This window comes from Cetorhinus maximus, chromosome 25 (genome assembly GCF_964194155.1).
Source record: "Cetorhinus maximus chromosome 25, sCetMax3.hap1.1, whole genome shotgun sequence".
In the NCBI taxonomy this organism is placed as follows: domain Eukaryota; kingdom Metazoa; phylum Chordata; class Chondrichthyes; order Lamniformes; family Cetorhinidae; genus Cetorhinus; species Cetorhinus maximus.
In genome coordinates, this window is record NC_135903.1 from 34,619,178 (window position 1) to 34,640,980 (window position 21,803).

At 45.7% G+C, this 21,803-nt stretch overlaps 1 protein-coding gene across 6 annotated transcripts in view; it reads left to right on the forward strand.

Annotated features, from left to right (window-relative positions):
* Positions 1 to 21,803, forward strand: part of LOC144668049 (rho GTPase-activating protein 27-like) — a 208,671-nt gene that overhangs the window by 179,417 nt on the left and 7,451 nt on the right. For all 6 annotated transcript variants that reach the window (XM_078529796.1, XM_078529797.1, XM_078529798.1 and 3 more), the window contains 4 exons: positions 2,382 to 2,480; positions 5,404 to 5,481; positions 9,048 to 9,182; positions 16,673 to 16,778. In XM_078529796.1, coding sequence (XP_078385922.1) covers positions 2,382 to 2,480; positions 5,404 to 5,481; positions 9,048 to 9,182; positions 16,673 to 16,778 — 418 coding nt within the window. The remainder of the gene's footprint in view (positions 1 to 2,381; positions 2,481 to 5,403; positions 5,482 to 9,047; positions 9,183 to 16,672; positions 16,779 to 21,803) is intronic.

The following is a 21,803-nucleotide window of genomic DNA, read 5'->3' on the forward strand; positions in this document are numbered from 1 at the left end:
GGGCAGCATTTGACATCCTGTCTCAAACAGATGAATAGAGGACGTAAAAATACACACAACCATAAGAACTACAGAAAGCAAAACATGTAAACATTTATACTTTTTTGATGTGCCTCATAATCTTTCAGTAAATCCGTTGCTTTTTGTTCCAACTTCCCATATGTCTTTGCCCACCTTATAAAGTCGCAGGAAATAAAGCACAGCAGGAGGACATTTGGCCCATCACACCTGTTCCCAATAAGGTCTTGTGTTGCTATGGAAACACTAGGAAAAGCACAACACAAAAGGGAGCAAAACATACCGGAGAAAAATAATTTTGGTACAGGAAATGTCAGGTGGCTATCATAAAAATGTAAGTGTATAGGAAGTAGGAACTGGAGAAGGTTGCCATTGTAGGATTCGAACTGATATCCGGAGACTATTAGCCTGGGCCTCTGGATTCCTAGTCCACTGACATTACCATTATGCCACTGCCTCCCCTCATGTTAATGTCAAGACACTATTAGTGTCTTTATCATATTAATGCATGTAGGTACGTTAGTATACAATCACCCACCATGTTAATATAATTGGTGGGTTGGTAAGTGTATATTATGAATATTAATGTAGTCATATACATTGGCCCATAACTTCCAAGCTCCCCAGTGTCAAGTTTGGGGGGTTACCTCAAAGATGTGCTGGGGAATCCCTCTGGAAAGTCCCCAGGTAAGAGCCTGCATTACTGTGCTGCAGATCACAAGAAAGTGAAGACCAAGCTAAAAAACTTCCTGCTGCGGAGACCAACCCTGCAGAGTGTGAGGGGAAAAGGGTTATATCCAGGGTAAGGGAGAGAGCGTGAGGCTGCATAGCAACAATCGAAGGGCACAGGGGATTCCACAGATCACCCATCCCTGCCAGCCATCTTGTTTTAAATAGAGCACCCTGACAACTGAGAAAAGAATGCAAAATTGGCATAGTCATGGACCGATTCTCACCCCCAACCTTACTGATCTGTCTTCGCCTTGTCACCACGTTGCAGCTTGAGGGCTGTGCATTTGTCTTTGGACAGGAAAACCCCAAAACCAGCCAGTCTGCAAGGTTTCACAGCCCTAGTGTTTCCATAGCAACACAAGACCTTACTGGGAACAGTCCTCCTGCTGTGCTTTATTTCCTGCGACTTTATAAGGTGGGCAAAGACATATGGGAAGTTGGAACAAAAAGCAACGGATTTACTGAAAGCTTATGAGGCACGTCAAAAAAGTATAAATGTTTACATGTTTTGCTTTCTGTAGTTCTTATGGTTGTGTATATTTTTACTTACTGTAAAACTTACTTACCTTACAAGTGCACACTTCCTTTGGGCAATTGCGCTGCGACGGGAACCATCCGAAAATTCGGTTTAAATTGCAAACTTCGGATGGTTCCACCGGCGTTATACCAATAGTTACCCAGAAAAAGTTAGAAGAATTAAAACCCTTTCTTACTTCTGGGTAATTATTGTAAAGATCCAGACTCGACACCGCCCCCCCCCCGACCTGCGACTACCCCAAGCCTCCTGACCTCCGATCCCCCACCTGCCCCATGAAATCCCCCTCCTGGGACCTCTGACTCCCACCCAGCCCTCCCGGACCTCAGAGCACCCCCCCCGCCCCATCCCACAGTACACCCCCGGACATTAGACCCACCCCATGACCCACGACTGACCTCCGCCTCCAACCTTAGACCCCCTCACCCCATCCCCATCCCCCCACGCACACAGCAGCTCCAACCGACGCCCCCACCCCTCAAACCCTATCCACTTACTTTAGACACTTTCCTTCTCCCTGGCCTGTTAATTTCACTGGCCCTTTCGACTTTCCTGCTTTATGGCAACATGTGCTGTAACAAAGGGGGTGTGACCTCCTTGAATACGCTGGAGCTACACTTCACTGGGGCCTGCAAGGAGTCTTTAAATACAGGCCCCAAGCAGCTCCGGCAAACGGAAGGGTCAATGTAATTTTCAAGACCAGGTAGGTAGGTATTTATTTCTTCAAATTCCTGCAGGCCAGCACTTTCTGATGCTAGTTTGAAGATGGAGCCAATTATTTTGAATATATATGAATTGTGGATTAAGTACACAAGTATGTGTACATTTCTTATGTTAAGGTAACTATAGTCTGATTTGAATAAATCAGCCTTATTAATGTAGTTTGGAATGTGTACATGTAACCGTATACGCTCTGTGAGATAATGTACCATTGGTATATCTGTAGAGTTTACAGCACTATCTCTGGCCAAGCTTTAAATGCTCTGATGCTCATTCACTTCTCTGGCTTTTCCAATTTCGGTTGTGTTAGCCCAGAAAGGCTGCTGTGGGTCTTTTAATGGTTAGAGGCTCAGCATTATGCACTTGTGTTTTACAGATCAAGTATTTGGCTGCGTTTTGGAGGATCTGTGCCAGCGGGAGAGCAACACTGTGCCAAACTTTGTGGTGAAGTGCATTCAAGCTGTGGAGGAACGAGGTAATGGTTTGGTATTCTGTCATTACCAGTGGAAGGTGCATGTTTCAGAGATATTTCTGATTGCTGTCAATGGAATATAACTTCAGCTTCATTACTCCATTTTTAATTTTACTTGCTGGTCTCCCAGGGTGGTAATCAACAGAAAATAAGATCTCATCTTTCTCTTCCTGTAAGAACTTTTTTGCTGTCTTCCACTTTCAAACTTTTCCTAACTCGCAAACATTTTCTATCTAACTCCTCTCTATCTCTTTCTATCTCCACCTGTTTACCTTCCATTCCTTCGCTCTCTTGAGATGGCTCACAAATGTTTTTGTAGCACCTCCGTATCCATTCTCAATCTCTCTTCTATCTGTAAGCCCTTCCTTCCTGTTGTCTGCATTCCGCCTGTGTGTTACTCACACTACCCAAAGCTGCAACAGCTGCAGGCGTGATCTTGCTGCTTGGTAAACGCAGAAAAAGGAACCTGAAGTGGGGCCTGAGCACTCGGGTGGGAAGAGAAGGATGGGGGAAAGGAGTCAGCATTGACAGGGAGCAGGCCTGCAATAGCCAGTATCATTGCTTTGGGCCAATTGGTCTGGTGGAGCTGTGGCTGAACCAACGATGGCCTATCAAGAACCCGGTGAAAGAGATCCAGGAAATGAGGGCCTGAAAGGAAGTACTTGGCCAGATACTGGGTTGCAAATGATCGATTGTGCCAGTAGGGAGTAGGAAATTCAGGGGGGAAAGGGGGAAGTGACAGTCCAGGAAGGTAGGAATAGGACTAGGGGTAAAGATGGGATACTTCTGTTTATCTATTCTCAGCAAAAAATAACAAGCTAAGCACAGAACGTTTGGTGGAGTAATAGGCTCTTTGTATTAAGACAGGTTTATCAGCTAATTCCCAAGCGCTAATCTGGCTGCTTGTAAAACACTGAGCAGCACACTTAGTTTCCAGAATATTAGCCAGCTTTACTAGTCATGATGCCAAGTGAACTCATCACTCATTTCACCCTCACGCCACAGGAGCTGAAGCTGGAAGAGGGGAGGCCCGACAAGGAACCTGGAAGAGTGACTTCTAACAGAAATACAAAATTAGGCTTTACGAGGTTGGCAGATCATTTTGAAACCAGGAGGAAGTGGTGTGACATCCAAGGCAGCTACAGGGTAGCATAAAACCAATGAGTTCAGTCTTTCTGATATCCATTTTTAAATTTATCCATGGCTTGATACCAGGTGGGCACTCTGACAGCATGGAGATGGTCATAGAGGCGAGGGACATGGTGGAGCTATCGAGCTGGGTTTTATTAGCATGTGTATAGAACTGACCCATTCCCTGCAGGTGATGTCACCAACAGGAAATGGCCAAAGGTTAAACCTTGGCGACTCCAGAAGTGACAGCGCACGAACAGGAAGGGAAGCCAGAGTGAAGCTGTTTGGAAAAGTAGGGGTGGAACCTTGCACGACCAATGTCGACATATGCTTTGCCTGGGTGACACTTTTGGGATGTGATGGAAAAGCTCCGTGCTTGACTTGTTTTCTAAATCTTATAAATCTTACCTAGTCCTAAAGCCAAAACATGCAAAAACTCAGCCAGTCTCCTGATCATGGATTATTACTGATTATCAAGAATACATCTAATGAGGAATTTATGTGGTGGTTCTATCTTGGAGAACATTTCCTCTGTTTGACCCAGGTTATGCTAAAGCCCCACCATCACTGCCTAGATTAACAAAGACCTATGTACGATTTTAACCTGTGAAGATTAGAAAAGCAATACATCATTTAAGTGGAGAGAGATTGCAGAACTTGGTGGTGCAGAGGGATCTGGGTGTCCTGGTACACGAATCACAAAATAGTATGCAGGTACAGCAAGTGATTAGGAAGGCAAATTGGCATTTATTGCAAAGGAATGGAATATGAGAGTAGGGAAGTTTTACTTCAGCTGCACAGGGTCTTGGTGAGACCACATCTGCAGTGCTGTGTATAGTTTTGGTCCCTTCATTTGAAAAAGGATGTAATTAAATTAGAAGCAGTTCAGAGAATGTTCACTGGACTCATTCCTGGAATGAAGGGTTTATCCTATAAAGAAAAGTTGAACAGGTTGGGCCTATATCCACTGGAGTTAAAAAGAATGAGAGGTGATCTTATTGAAACATATAAGACATGAAGGGATTTGAATGCTGGAAGGATGTTTCCTCTTGAGGGAGATCAGAATAAAGGACTCAGTTTAAAAAATAAGAGGTCTCCCTGTTAAAATGGAGATGAGGAGAATTTTTTTGTCTCTGAGAGTTTTTAGCCTGGAATTCTCTTCCCCAGAGAGCAGTGGGGAGTGGAACATAGAACTTATTCAAGGCTGAGTTAGATAGATTTTTGATAGAGGAGGGAGTCACGGGTTATGGGGAACAAACAGGAAAGTAGAGTTGAGATTATAGTCAGATCAGCCAGGATCTTATCGACTGATGGAGCATGCTGAAAGGGCTGAATGTCCTGTTCCTGCTCCTAAGTCCTATGTTATACCAGAGAGTGATCGGAATGTGGAACATAACATGAGTGGCTGAGGCAGATACCATCGAGGCATTTAAGGAGATGCTAGATAAATACATGAGGGAGAAAGGAAGAGAGGGATATGCTGAGGAATAGGCTGAGATGAAGAAGGGAGGGAGGAGCCTTGTGTGGAACATGAATACTGCCGTAGACCAGTTGGACTGAATGGCCTGTTTATGTGCTGTATGATCTATGTAATTAGTACAGATTATATTTCTGGTCCCTATGATATTTGCAGTTTACTTTGAATTTGGTACTGAAGCATAATAATATGGTATTGTCATTCTTTGATATACTTTTGTAAACCCTTCTGGTCTGTCATCACCAGGATTCTCTGATTTCTGTCTGAAAACTGTGCCATGTAAAGACTTCTCAATGACCTCCTTTTCTCTCCTGTTAGGTTTGGACATCGATGGCTTGTACCGAGTCAGTGGGAATCTGGCTATCATACAGAAGCTACGTTACACAGTCAATCACGGTGAGAGTCCATTGCATATTGAAGAGCTTGTTGAAAACTACATCAACATCTTGTAATTAGGTAGCATCTTTAACATTGTAAAATCTCCAAAAGCACTTCACAGGTGCTTAATCAGGCAGAATTTGACACCACACCATGTAAGACGACATTAGGAGAGGCGACCAGAAGCTTGAACAAATTGGTAGCTTTTAAGGAGCATCTTCAAAGCAAAGAAAGAGGCGGAGAGGTTTAGGGATGGAACTCCAGAGCTGAGACAGCTGAAGGCCTGGCTGCCAATTGTGGGATGATGGAAATCAAGCATGCACAAGAGGCCAGAATTCAAGGAACACATAGTTCTAAGGCTGGAGAATGTTCCAGAAGTAGGGAGAGGCGAGGCCATGATGGGATTTGAGGACAAGAATGAGAATTTTAAATTTGAGGCATTGCTCAATGGGTGTCAGTGTAGGTCAGAGAGCACAGAGGTGTTGGGGAACAGGACTTGGTGCGAACTAGGATACAGGCAGTGGAGTTTTTCTGTTTTAGTATCTCGCTCGCCTTGATTCTTGAGTGAATGTTAAAGGGAAGTTCCCTCCCTTTTTAAAGCATACTTTCAAATTATTGTTTTGGTTTAAAGCCCGCAGTCCACCAGATAGAGAAGGAAGATTAATGGTTACAGTCAAGTGAGGCTTGTTGTATTTGAATTTTGATTCGTATTACAGTTCTAAATGATGCAGTCTTGCAAAGTTTGATAACTCCCAGCAATTCAATGGGAAATTATGCAGTCATTCGTCCCTACTGATTCACATGCCTTTCAGATCTAGCTAAAATATTTCCAAAAGTGATAGCACTGCCTAATGGGCCTCAGATAAAAGAGTCCACTGGAAATAATGTAAACAATTCATTTTATGTGAAGGCCACATTATCTAAATGGTGAAAACATTATTGTTGAAAGGAAGCTTGCAAACCAGAAAGCAGGTTGGTTATGTTACTGGGCTAGGATTCCAGAACCCGTGAGATTAACCCCGTCATGGTAGTTTGAGAATTTGAATTCAGTTTAAATAAAAAGTGTCAGCGAAAGTAACCCATGAAACTATCAGATTGTCATTAATAACCCAATTAGTGCACTAATGATTTGTCTTTAACTGGTTTGGCCCATATGTGATTGCGAAATGACCAATCAAGCTACTGGGTCCTAGGGGGTGGACAGCCAATGCCCACAACTAATGTCCTTTAGGAAAGGAAATCTGCCATCCTTACCTGGTCTGGCCTACATGTGACTCCAGACCCACAGCAATGTGGTTGACTCTTAAATGCCCTCTGAACGAGGGTAATTAGGGAGGGGTAATAAATGCTGGCCTAGCCAGCAACACCCACATCCCAGGAATTAATTTAAAAAAAACTTTACAATTAATTTCTTTTTAATGTAAATGTTTCTTTGAAGCTTTTAATATATTATATATACCACGACCCCAGCTGTTGTGTCAAGACCAGCAGGGGCACTTATGGACTCCTTCAACATCATCTCGGGAGTACGGCAAGGAGGTATACTCTCCTCATTCCATTCCACTTGGTTATTGATTTCATTATGAGGAAGATGACGGTGAGTGCAGACTTTGGCATTCCGTGGCAACACCACCTATTGACAGACCTGGATTGCGCAGGTGATATCACCTTGCTGGCCGAAAAATCACACATGCTCCAAGACATGACCACTAGTCTTGAGAATAGCAGCACCAAGGTTGGTTTGTACATCAGCTGTGAGAAAACAAACAGAATGGCGGATAGATGGCAACAAGGCTTCCACATCACTGTCGAGCAACAGATCATCAAGGACGTCGACCACTTTCCCTACTGAGGAAGCAACATCTCCAGGATGGGTGATGTAGAGATCAATGCCCACATAAGAATCAGAAAATCAGCATCAATCTTCCAGCGGGCTCCACACGGCCTGGACAGCCAACACCATCAATATGGCCATGAAGCTGCAGTCGATAGTAATACAAACTCCAATCTATGTCAGTGAGTCATGGAAGAGAGTAGCAAAGGTGTCACGTCAGTACGATGTCTTTCACCAGTGCTGCCTATATAAGATCTTGGGCATACGTGGAGAGACAGCATGACCAATGAAGAAGTACAAAGGACTGGTCGGAGGAGGGTGCAGTATATCACGATGGGGAGATGGCTGAAGCTGGAAGGACAAGTATTTGTCTTCCCGGATGTAATGCCAGAGTGGCATTAGAATGGACACCACCAGACAAGAAGAATATGGGGCCAGCCAAAGAAGACCATGCGAAGTACATTTAAGGAGGACTTTCAAAAGTGGGCACTGCCTGGGCTGCAGAGAAAGGGCTTGCGACAGACTGGGGCCAGTGGCAGAGTCTTGCTGCCATTGTCCAGCATAGGACCAGAAGAACTAGGTCTAAGTCTAAGTAAGGGCTGGGTTTTCATCCTGAATCCCTTAGAAAACATTGTTTGATTGACAGATCTGGCTCTCTTATCTATGCTGCCAATCTCGCAATGTTTATTTACAAAAGGTTAAGAGGTTTCAAGTGCTTGCAATTTTTGCTATTGATAGTTTATACAATCTGGATGATTGACACTTTTATTGGGCTGTAGTAAAAAGAAGTTTTTTTTTTAAAGAAAGTACAATGTTACCAAGCTCTTTTTACACTTCCCTCTGTCACTATAAGGTTCATTGTGTATCGTAGGTGAATGGGCATATAAGTGCCATAGCTTGGTATGGAGGGGCATGAGGGGCCATAGGGGTTTTTGGGGGAGCATACCTTGGTATGGGGGGGGGGCTTGAAGGGCCCCTTTGGGTTCCCTTTAGCAGACTATGGTTCATGACACCTCTGAGGTGCCATGAACAACGACTCTTTGAAAATCTGGCCCGACTCCATGTAAATTGCAGATGACTAGGACATGCCAGTTCCCACAATGGAGCCGGTGAGGTCAGGAGTGCCGAGTGTGGGCTTTTGACCCAAACCAGCCCCACCCTTTAAAGGCACTCCAGAAAACCGGACAACACGGGAATGGGGTCAGGACTCCCGGAACCAGGACCTGCCACCCACTTTTAGAGGACTCCCGAGTTATCCTGACTGAAAATCCTGTCCTAAGTAAATACGTGTATCTTAATTTTGTTCTAATTTTCTGCACACCTGGCAGTTGTACTGACTCATACAGGAATGCCAGTCCCTCCCCCAAGTGGCCATTCTTTGTGCAAACTTTGGCAAGGAGGGTTGGAAAGCTACTCGACCATATACTGAATCACAGCTGGGCTGGACCTTCTCCTGCCACATGCACACACATACATTCCAGCATTGTGTTACTGGATAACAATTGAGAATGGAAACATGACATATCTTCCAACCGGAATGACCCCATTGCTGAGATCAACCAGCTTAGGGATTGCTCAGCACCATGCAGGATTTGAACAAAGGAACTGCCCAGTCTACCTTAGTAAACAGCAACAAATGAGGATTCAAAGAGTATTGATGAGGTTGAGAAGGGTGAGCCTTTATCACAGTGGTGGCTCTGTTGAAGCTTAGTTTGTTAATTCTTTCCTTTTCCTTTCCATCTCTGCACAGATGAAAATGTGAACCTGGAGGATGGCCCATGGGATGATGTCCATGTTATCACTGGGGCCCTGAAACTCTTCTTCCGGGAGCTGCCTGAGCCACTTTTCCCATTCAGCCATTTTGAGAATTTCATTGCCGCAATGAGTAAGTAAAAGTGGAATGTTTATCTTTGGGGTAACACTGTCCATCTTAGCTCCCCAGTTGCTGTTTTTGTGAACAGGTTATGGATATATTAAAATGGGTAAGTTGCCTGTGACATTGCCCATGGCCAGTTGATGATTATAAGTTTTTTATGTATATATACAAGATGGTGGCAAAGCTGGGAGAGAGGTTTCAGTATCTTAACAGGACCAACTAGTGACCAGAACCTGTAACTATGGGCAGAACTTTCCGTCCCGTGGGCGGGCGCGTGCCCCACCCGAATGGGAGTAAAATAGCACGCGATGATGTCAGGTGAGCGTCCCGATGTCATCGCGCACTCAGGGCTGCGCAGGTGCCAGAGCGGCATCCGCCTTTTATTAAGTGGCCACTTAAGGCCCTTAACAGTCTAATTGAAAAATTAATTTTTCCTTGCCCATGCGATTTTCTGCTCGTCGCATGGGCAAAACAGGCAGGCGGCCAGCCAACATTTTCACAAACCTCATCCAAGGGCGGGATAAAAAGGATCAGCAGCATTGCCAGCGTCAGCAGTGAGGAGTTTTGGAGATTGGTTGCTTATTGGTACTTGGCAGGTTCATCTCTGTTCGGGACTTCATTCTTAGCATTCCCAGGCTTCATTGCGGGGCTCATTGCTGTCTGCCAGGCCCCCAGAGGATTCAAACCGTGTGGACCCTTCCAGGCATCAGACAGCCTTCCCTTACCCTGGTAACGGGGATTGTGGTCTCCGCTGGAGGCACCTCCTCTGAGGAGGAAGAGAGAGGCAGAAGGGAGAGGAGGCCACGTGTCCCTATGCAGCTTCCAGGGGAGGGACCTGTGGGAGGAGAGGCGTGGGCACAAGGGGCACAGGGCCAGCAGGTAATCTAAGGTGGAAGGGGCAGCAGAAGATGCTACTGTCCTGCTGCCAGGGTTTACAGGCGGCGATACAGCTACCTCAATATGTCCGAGGTGCAATGCCGAAGGAGGCTCTGCCTCTCAAGGGAGACAGTGACCTCCATTTGCCAAATGATTGAGCCTGAGATCAGCTCCGACTGTGTGGGTGGACACCCCATGCCAGTAGCTCTGAAGGTCACAGTGGCCCTCAACTTCTATGCATCCGGCTCTTTCCAGGGGTCAGTGGGGGATCTGTGTCGAGTCTCCCAATCAGCTGTCCACAGTTGCGTCAAGCTGGTGACAAAAGCTCTGTTCAGACGGGTACTGACCGTTATTCTTTACCGTATGGACGAGGCCAGCCAGGCTGAGCGAGCCAGAGGCTTTGCAGCGATTGCTGGGTTCCCCCGCATCCAGGGTGCAATCGACTGCACACATGTGGCCATCAAGGCACCAGTGGGTCAGCCGGGTGCCTTTGTCAACAGGAAGAGATTCCGCTTGATGAACGTGCAGATAGTGTGTAACCACAGGATGCAGATTCTGCAAGTCTGTGCAAGGTACCCAGGCAGCTCTCATGACGCATACATCCTGAGACACTCCCAGGTGCTGAGGCTCTTCAGTGCTCCAGCCTGACTGGATGGATGGCTGCTGGGTGACAGGGGCTATCCATTGAAGAGGTGGCTCATGACACCTCTCCGCCATCCAAGAACAGAGGCAGAGAAGCGTTACAATACGAATCAGGCCTCCACAAGGGCAGTGGTAGAGACAACCATAGGTCTTCTCAAGATGTGATTCTGATGCCTGGACCATACATGGGGAGCACTACAATAGCCTCCCAGAGCGGGTGTCACTGATGGTGGTTGCATTTTGCACCCTCCACAATCTGGCACTGGCAAGGGGGGATCCACTGGAGGAAGAGGATCTTGACACAGCTGCACAGGCCACAGAGGATGAGCCCAGTAACAATCCGAAGATGAGCACGATGAGGATAATGCTGAGGGCATGGAGCCAGATCTCGGTAACCTCCAGGGAGGCAGGGACACCTTGATCCAACGTTCCTTCAGCTCGGCTACCAATGATCAGCTTCATCCACATGCCAGGGCTGCCTCCTCCACCCCAGGTGTCTGAAAGGACCCTTTCATTTGAACACAAAGAGCACTTATTGCCTGTGCAATAAAGTTCAGGGCCACCTACATCCAGCATTACAGACTGGCATACCCTGCACAAATAAAGTTAAAAGGGGAAGCATACTCAGGCCATGGCGACAAAAACAAAATTGATCTCATTTTGACAATTTCAAACTATTTACATAAACTTTTCTGGTCTTCATTCCCAGACCAGTAGAGATAAAGTAAACATAAATGAACATCAAATCACCCATGACCTGTCCCTCTTGTGCTCATGGTGCCTCTAACATAAGTTTGCGAGTGCTACGTCTAGGTGCTGTACCCTCGTTGGCACTGGCATTGGAGGCAGCCTGCTGACTCTGCTGTCCTGTTGGCCTTGATGTCCTTGGCGGTCTTCCTCTGGCCCGTGGAGCCTGTGCTATCCCTGTCTGGGAGGGAGCGGCCAGTGCCACGGCTGGCATCTCCCAAGTCATTGCAGCCTCGTCAGATGCCACGATCACTGGCGGAGGGGGGGAGAAGCTGCTGCTATCATCCAGAGCACCCTGAGAGGAGCCCACAGAGACAACAGGCAGCTCATGCACCAACTTGAGGTCGCACTGGACCTTCCTGCACACCATGGATGGACAGGCACCTAGCTGGGATACTGGGTGCCTCATCCATCTCCCACATGGACACTGACCACCAGAGGTCAGTGCCTGTGTGAGAGCCTGCAGGTCCAAGCGCAACCTCAGGAACCCCTCATTCTGTTCCTGGAGCTGCCTCCCCATGAGAGTAGCCATTCTCAATGGAGGAGGCAGTGTGCTCGGCCATGAGGGTCAACACAGTGCTCAGGCTTTGAATGGACTGCTCCATCACAGAGACCATGGCATGCATACCCTCATGGATCACCACCAGATCTTTCCACACATTCCGCTGGACATCCAGCATCTGCTGCCTAATAGGCGACTCCAGGGGCCCATCATCAGCCTTCAACTCAGCATCGTCCTGGTCCCCACCAGTCCTCCAATTGCCGGCGCTCTGGGCACTCTCTGCCTCCGCCTGCACCTCAAGCGATTGTAAAGTGCCCTCACCAATGTGCACTGAGATACTAGCCGCCATTCTAATGACCACCAATGTGCTGGTGCCTGCTTCAGAGAGCGGGTGTGACGCAGGTCCAGATGACGCCGGTGGTCCTCCGGTGTCGGCCTTTCGGGGTCTAGAGATTGGACGTCTGCTGGCGAACCTAAAAGGGAGAAGAAGGACATGTCATTGGTTAAAGTCATCACACTGTCACTGTGCATGCCAGGCACCCTGGTGAGATATCAGAGACCTGCATCATGGTGCCCTCGGTCTATCATTGATCAATGGGGACTCCAGGTTTGAAGCTCACATCAATGAAACGACTACAGTAGGATGGTTGCAGAAGCCAAAATTCTCAGCTCTGGCACTCCCGCCTCTCCACGCCCGGTTGCACATGGGAGGTGCCAGCTCTCAAGCTCCAGGGCATCTTGCTCATACCTCGAAAGGATCAGGAGGCTAGCGGGGCCTCCATCAGCCCGCGACCTTTCTATATTGTTGTGGGTAGTCTTCTCCTGAGGAGCATTGATTAGTCCACTCTGTACATGTAGCCCCATTGCAGCCTGGCCAACCCCAGCTGAGGAGCACCTTGCAGGGCACATCTGAGTCATGGCCCTCCGTCCAAGCTGCCAGGGCTCACCTCCCTGACCAGCACCAGCATGATTTGACAGTTGGCACTCAGGCTCTAACACTCCTGAAGTCCAAGGTGCGGGGGATGGGCAGACCTTAACACTTCTGCACACTGACCCATGCCAACATGGTACTCACCCTTCCTGAGCTCAGCAGGTCATTGAAGCACTTCTGGCACAGCACCCAGGAGTGCCCCGCCACATCACAGCTGCTCACCATTGCTGCCACCTCCTCCCATGCTATCTTGGTGAGGTGCGGTGGCCTCCTCCACCCATCCGTGGGGACAAGGATGTCCCTCCTGGCAGCCACCTCCTCCAGGAGGACGGCGAGGCACTTATCAGAGAAGCGGGCGGCCGAGTGGCCCATCCGACCAGCCCTCCCGCCTGCCGTGCCCAGCTTCACTCGGGTCCATTGTGCCGGCTCAGGAAACGTCCCCCCCGTGATGGCCTTCCAGAGGCTGCCTGGGTCGCATTTAAACCGGTCGCCATTGGACCCGGCGGCCAATAGGAGCCCGCCCCCTGCTCGACCCTTCCAGGCCAGTGCGGAGCCGCGTTTCACGTTGGGCGGGCTTTAATTGGCCTGCCAGCATGAAATCGCGGTCAGGACCTGATCGCGGGCGGTGGTCGGTTTCACGGCCGCTTCCGGGCCCGCCCAACAAGGGAAAATCCTGCTCTATATTATGACGGTTGACATTGCAGTCGGAAAGCCTGAAGAAACACTGACAATGAGAAGCCGGATTTGTGGATAATAAAGTATTGTGCTACAAAATATCCAGTAATATACAAATATTGCTTTCAAAATACAAAATTGCTTGTTTCCTTGGAGATACCTATGGACCAGAGAGAATTGAGTTTGGGAGGGTAAGGTCAATGGGAACTGATTGGTTGCAAATAATAAAGCACTTAACACTATGGAAGCAGTGTGAATAATTGCATCAAGATTTCCTTGTTCTTGTGCTCCAATCCCCTTACAATAAAGGCTAATGCCCTATATGCTTTCCTTTTTGCTTGCTGTATCTGTATGCTAACTTTCAGTGACGTGTATGTAAGGGCACCCAAATCGCTCTGAACACCAACATTTAATGGCGTGTCATCTTTTTAAAAATATTCTACTTTTCTGTTCATCCTGCCAAAGTGGATAATTTCACGTTCATCACATTATTCTCAGAGCTGCCACCTTCTTACTCCCTCGGTTGACCTGAGTATATCTCTCTGCACCACTCTCACCGCTCACTCACCCAGCTAGTTTTAAATCATTGGCAAACTTGGATACTTTACACTCAGCCATTGTTAATGAGATTGTAAACAGCACATTTTCAGAATTTGAAACTAGGCTGACCAAAGGTTGGGTTTGTTATTCATTTAGCTTTTTATCACCAGAATTGGCAGTTCTATCAAATACAGTTTATAGCTTAATCCATTCTTTTTCTTGGCTTGGTTTAAAATCAATGGGTGGAGATCCCAGGAAATCTGGTTCTGTACAGGCAATCGCTTGTTTTTGCTTATGTTTACATAGACACAAAAGCCTTAATTTTATGCCAGCGGGATTTTATGGTCCTGCCGTAGTCAATGGAGTTTGGAATGGCTTGGCCCTACCCCGATGGGGCTGTAAAATTCTGCCCAAAGTATCAGGTTGTAACAGGTAACTGAAAGCTGTGGAAATCGGTATCCAAGTGTGCAAAAATATCAACAAAATAGGGATCCTGTTTGTTCATGCTTTTGGTCAAATGGCATAATATCTCCTTGTGTGACTTGGTGTCAAATTTTGTTTGATAACTCTCCTGTGAAACATCTTGGGATGATTTGCTATGTTAAGGGTGCTATATAAATACAAGTATAGTTGTTTAAAAGTGCTGACATGGGTTTAGTTTGACTGTACTTATTGGCTGGTTAAGGTTACCACTGAGAGGCTGTAAGATCTCCATCAGAGTGGAGTCATGTATTGTGAATGAGCCATGTACTCCTTTTAAAAGGGATCCTTTACAAAATTTAACAAATCTTTTTAGAAATTAACCTTTTACTCAGTACTGAAAAGAGTAGGATTTGAAAACATAACGAGCAGCCAATATCGATATACCACAATCCAATAAAACCTTGCAAGATTTGCATTGTAATGGAGATAGGAAAGGATAAAGAGAATGCTTTGTGTGGCTGAGGTGGCATTGCATGAATTTTATAGCACAGAAGGAGGCCATTCTGCCCAATGGGCCTGTTTCTGATCTCTACAGAGTCCCATTCCCCTAGCTTTCCCAGCACGCTTTTAAGTTTAAACAGAAAATGCTAGAAATACTCAGCATCTCAGGCAGTATCTGTGGAGTGAGAACAGAGTTAACATTTCATGCTGTTGTCCTAACAACTCCTTGGGAGTGGGCTTAAATACAGCCCCTTGTGTTCCTTTGTTGACAACCACCTATAAACTGGATTGAATATGAAAGATGACCCTTACTTAGTGTGTTGTGAAATGTAGCTCGTGGTTTTGTGCTCAATGTTTCCATATGCGCAAGCACTTGAGTTAATGTTAAGCTGCAATCAACTGGACTGTAACAAAAACAAAAATACCTGGAGAAACTCAGCAGGTCTGACAGCGTCTGCGGAGAGGGATACAGTTGACATTTCGAGTCCATATGACCCTTCATCAAAACTAAGACAAATTGAAATTAGATGAAATATAAGCTGGTAGAAGGGGGTGGGACAGGAGAGCTCGGTAGGGGGCCAGTGATAGATGGAGGCCAAGAAGAGACTGCCAAAGGTGTCATAGACAAAAGGACAAAGGGGTGTTGATGGTGGTGATATTATCTAAAAGATGTACTAATGGGGACATTAAGGGAAGCAAGCTAGTGGCAGATGGCCCTAGTGCGGGTGGAGTGGGGGGAAGGGATCGAAATGGGCTAAAAGGTGGAGATGAAAGAATAGATCAAAATAAATTTAAAAATAGGGAGAAGAAAAAAATATAGTTGTAAAAAAAGAATTATAAATTATTGGAAAAAGGGGGATCGGAAAGGGGGTGGGGATGGAGGAGAGAGTTCATGATCTGAAATTGTTGAACTCAATATTAAGTCCGGAAGGCTGCAAAGTGCCTAGTCGGAAGATGAGGTGCTGTTCCTCCAGTTTGCGTTGAGCTTCACTGGAACATTGCAGCAGGCCAAGGACGGACATGTGGGCATGAGAGCAGGGTGGTGTGTTAAAATGACAAGTGACAGGGAGGTCTGGATCATGCTTGCAGACAGACCAAAGGTGTTCCGCAAAGCGGTCACCCAGTCTGCGTTTGGTCTCTCCAATGTAGAGGAGACCGCATTGGGAGCAGCGAATGAGTAGACTAAATTGAGGGAAGTGCAAGTGAAGTGCTCCTTCACTTGAAAGGAGTGTTTGGGCCCTTGGACGGTGAGGAGGGGGGAAGTAAAGGGGCAGGTGTTGCACCTTCTGCGGTTGCATGGGAAGGTGCCGTGGGAGGGGTTTGAGGTGTAGGGTGTGATGGAGGAGTGGACCAGGGTGTCCCGGAGGGAATGATCCCTGCGGAAAGCCGCCAGGCGGGGTGAAGGGAAGATGTGTTTGGTAGTGGCATCATGCTGGAGTTGGCGGAAATGGCGGAGGATGACTCCTGGACTGGACTATGTTGTCATGCATTTCATCTGAACCCTCATCAGTCTGACTTTTGTAGGGCCTATCAACCCTAAAAGAGTATGGCAGAAGAAAACATAACTGTGGCAAAAACTGAGACAAAGTCCTCTATTTCTCCCTAAAAACTGGATTGAATGTTCCTGCCCCTTTTTAAAATGTTTCCTTTTTTTAAAAACAGAACTGGGAGATCCTGGTCAGCGTTTGACATATATGCAAGAGTTGATCCGCTCACTCCCTGTACCCAACCATGATACCATGCAAGTTCTCTTCAGACACCTGTGCAAGTGAGTACCAGCCTTCACTCTGGATAAAAGCAACGAAAGTGAAGTTCTGCTATTTACAAGTTTCTGCTGCACCTCAAGCCTTTTGCGTCCTTTAATTCTCTTTGCTAGTGCAACAGTTTAACACATCTGCAACGAGGATAGGTGTCTCTGGGAAATGGACTCTGATGGTTGCTGACGCCAGAACCAAAATAAACTTTAGAGCGGAAAAACTTCATTTGAATTTTTAAAAATTATTTATTCATGGGATGTGGGCTAGGCCAGCATTTATTGCCCATCCCTAATTGCCCTTGAGAAGATGGTGATGAGCTGCCTTCTTGAACCGCTGAAGCCCTTATATTCCTTATAGGCTTTCTAGCGATTGTGATACAACTGAGTGGCTTGCTTGGCCATCTCAGAGGGCATTTAAGAGTCAACCACATTGCTACGGGTCTGTAGTTACATGTAGGCCAAACCAGGTAAGGACAACAGATTTTTTTCCCTAAAGGGCATTAGTGAACCAGATGGGGTTTTACAACAATTGAGGATAGTTTCATAGTCATCATTAGACTTCTAATTCCCAGATTATTTTTTTAAAATTCAAATTCCACCATCTGCCATGGCGGGATTCGAACTCCGGTCCTGAGAGCATTACCCTAGGTCTCTGGATTTCTCGTCTAGTGACGATATCACTACACCACCACCTCCTCTACGACAAGCTCAAAGTGGTTGTTTAAAACTCATCTACTCCCCAGATCCCTCCAGCCCAACCCTTTCCAGAAACACCATTCAACTATTGCTCGAACCTATTCAAAATGTTTCTGTCATCCTTTTTAACTTATTCTATATTTTTAATACACTTTGTGTCAAACAGCTGCATTTTCTATTTATTCCTAACTTCTAAATGATATCCTTTAAGTTTTTGAACCCTTTGTCAGTGGATGTCCGTTCTCTTGGCCAATTTCCTCAATCTCCTTCATTGTTTCGAAAACATCTTTTTTCAATAAAAACTGGCGGACATAGAAATACGTCAAAACTGTGACACTTAAACAGAGCATGAGGCCAGGGCAGTGCATGCAAGGAAATAATTTCATTTACATTTATCCACCCTGTTTTCATTGCCCTTCAAATCTCTTTCCTTCCCAATCTTCTCTCGAATGTTGAGATAAGTTTCTATCTCAGCCACTAAACCTCGAAATAAATCCCAGGAACAAGGGCGACTAGCGCTGTCCTGCAAAGTTCTGAGTTGAGTAGTCAACTATTCACTCTTTCTTTATTTAAGACTTATATGTTGGGATGAAAAAAAATATTCTCATACCAAATCTGCTAATAAAACAAAGATGGGCAGCATTGTGTAAGCAGTGTAGATGGAAGCATTGGGGGGAAGTGGTGGCATAGCGGTATTGTCACTGGACTGATAATCTAGAGACCCAGGGTAATGCTCTGGGGACCTGGGTTTGAACCCCACCACGGCAGATGATGGAATTTCAATTCAATTAAAAGAAAAACCTGGAATTCAGAGTCTGATGACCATGAAACCATTGTTGACTGTTGTTAAAAACCCATCTGGTTCACTAATGTCATTTAGGGAAGGAAATCTGCTGTCCTTACATGGTCTGGCCTACATGTGACTCCTTGACTTTTAAAATGCCCCCTGAATAGGGCAATTAGGGATGGGCAATAAATGCTGGCCTAGTCAGTGACGCCCACATCCAATGAAGTAAAAAAAAAACATTATGAAGAGATATTGACAGGTTAAACAGATGGACAAAATTGTGACTGTAGGAAAATGTAAGGTCATCCACTTTGGACCTAAAACGGATGGAACAGGATACTTTATAAATGGTAAAAAACTATAAACAGTGGAGGTCCAAAAAGGCTTGGGTCAAGGTACACAGATCATTGATGAACAGGTGCAGAAAATAATCAAAAGGCTAATAAAATGTTTTTATCGAGATCACTGGAATACATGGTGATTGAAGTTCTATTTTAGCTATACAAAGCCCTGGTTAGACAACACCTGGAAAACTGTGGCTAACTCTGGGCAGCACACCTTAGGAAGAAGTTGTTGGCCTTGGAGGGAGTGCAGCATATATTTACCAGAATGTTACCAGGACCCCAATGGTTAAATTATGAGGAGAGATTGCACAAACTTGGGATGATTTCCCTGAATTTAGAAAGTTCAGGGTGATTTGATTGAAGTTTTTAAGATATTAGGAGTACAGATAGGGCCAATAGAGAGAAACTTTTTCCACTGATTGGAGAGCGTGGGATTGATTAGGGGGTATAGTTTAACAAGCAGAGCCCAGGAGTGAACTTAGCAAACATTTATACACACACAGGGTGGCAGCATTTTGGAAGTCCCTTCCACAAACGTCAATAATTTTAGATCAATTATAGATTTTAAATCTGAGATTGATAGATTTTGTTAACCAAAGATATTAAGCAATACGGGGCACAGGCAGGTACATGGATTTAGGCCGCAGGTCAACCATGATCTTATTGAATGGCGGAACAGGGTCAAGGGGCTAAGTGGCTTCCTCCTGTTCCTATTTTCTTACGTATCTAAACTCATTACCCTTGGTGTGAAGAAGTGTCTCCCAAATTTTGCTACATTTAATCTTATATCTCTGGCCCATCGTTCTAGATCCCTGAACTAAAGAAAACAATCAGCTTTGATCTGCCTTTTTCTAGACTTTCATAGTTTTAAATACTTTTATGATGTCTCCCACATTCTGCATTGTTCAAATGCAAAAAGCCCAGCCTTTTCTCTGAGCTTTGATTCCTGAGATCTGGTATCACCATTGCTACCCTACCCTCCCAAAGGGAATAGGTAGAATCAATCCACTGGTGATCTATACACAATCAGGGCATGGCCAACACCTTAGGTAGTGGTAGCATCGTATCACTCTGGTTTGTGCTCAGACTAAGTTTTAAAAGAGGAGGGTTTGTATTGAGAATTCTTCACATGCTTCAGGAATTTCTAATGTATATATTTGAGCACATAATCTCGGCTGACACCTCTGCAGTATTGAGGGAGGTGCTGTCTTTCGGATGTGACGCTAAACCAAAGACTCATCTGTCCACTCATGAATGTAAAAGATCCATTGGCACGCTTTGGAAATGAGCAGAGGAGTTCCCCCGCCTATTGTCCTAACCAATATTTATCCCCCAACCAATATCAAAAAAAACAAATTAGCTACTCATTACCTCATTGCTATCTGTACAACGCCGCTGTGCGCAAATTGGCTGCCACATTCCCTACTCTGCAACTGTGACTGACCTTTTTGCTTAAAAAAAACTGTATTTAATTGGCCATAAAGTGCTTTGTGTCATCCAGAGGTTGTGAAACACATTATAAAAATGGAAGCTTTTTCTTTTACTCCAGCATTCCGAAGCAACTGTTAGATAGCTTTCCATTCCTTCAACCACATAGTCCACTAGTTTCTACATGTACTGTGATAACATCCAGAGTTTCCGCCAGAGTTTTCCTCTAGAAATGCCTTGTTGGTCATTGGGTAGGTGAGTTACTCGTTGCATGATTCCTAGTGTGATGGTGTACTCTGCTTGCCTGGATGAATGCAGCTAAAACAACTCTCCAGAACCTCAATATCATCCAGGACAAAGCAGCCCGCTTGACTGGCACTCTACCCACAACTTCCGACATCCACTCCTTCGACCACCGATACACAGTTGCAGCAGCGTGTGTCATCTACAAGATGCACTGCAGCGACTCACCCAGGCTCCTTCAACAGCACCTTCCAAACCTGCAACCTCCACCACCTTGAAGGACAAGGGCAGCAGATAGATGGGAACACCACCACCTGCAAGTTCCCCTCCAAACCACACACCATCCTGACATGGAAATATATCGCCGTTCCTTCACTGTCGTTGGGTCAAAATCCTGGAACTCCCTCCCTAACAGCACTATGGGTGTACCTACACCACATGGACTGCAGCGATTCAAGAAGGCAGCTCACCACCACCTTCTCAAGGGCAATTAGGGATGGACAATAAATAATGGCCCAGCCAGTGATGCCCACACCCCATGAAAGAATAAGTAAAAAAAAAAGCATACATCTTCCTGACATTCATGATCCAGGCTTGCTCAAGAATAACCACTTCAGTAAGCTATTATATTGTGGCCCTTGGCCAGTCATCGTGGAGCTATTCATAAATCCAGCTGAGGAGAGAAATGGGATTTTAAACAAAAGACAAATTAATTGATAGTTCTGTCAGTAACCCGGTGAAGTCATCCAGTCGATAACTGATTTCTGGAGGTCAGGAGAGTGCCAAGGTCAATTCCCAACCTGTACTGTATTAGCTCATCTTTAAGGTTAGGAAAGGTTTGATAGGGTAGGCATAGAGGAGAAGCTTTGAATTTGTGGGAGAGGCCAAAACTAAGGGCCATAAAAATAAGATAAAAGCAAAAAACTGCGGATGTTAGAAATCCAAAACAAAAACAAAAATACCTGGAAAAACTCAGCAGGTCTGACAGCATCTGTGGAGAGGAACACAGTTAACGTTTCGAGTCCGTATGACTCTTCAACAGAACTAAGGAAAAATAAGTTGGTCACGAGATAAATCCAGTAAGGAATTCAGAAGAAACTTCTTCACCCAGTGATTGGTTAGAATGTGGAGTTCAGTACCACAAGGAGTGGTTGAGATGACTAACATAAGTGCACTAAAGGGGAAGTTAGATAAGCACAAGATAAGAAAGAGTAAAAGGTTATGCTGATAGGATTACCTGAAGTAGGGAAGGACGCTCATGTACAGCATCAATGCTGGTATAGATCAGCTGGGGCTGAATGGCCTGTTCCTGTGCTGTACATTTGATATAATCTTAGCCAGGTATTACATTTGCTTTTAGTGGTCCAGGGTTAAGTGGGGAAAATCTGCCATTCGTCCTTCTCCGGATCATTAACCAACGGCTGCTGCTGATAAGGGCTTGGCCATCCATTGAGGACTGCACTGGGCTGTGAGAAAAGAACTTTGATGCCTGCTACATCTAGCATGGGGCTGGCTTATGGCAAATCCAAGCACAATTTT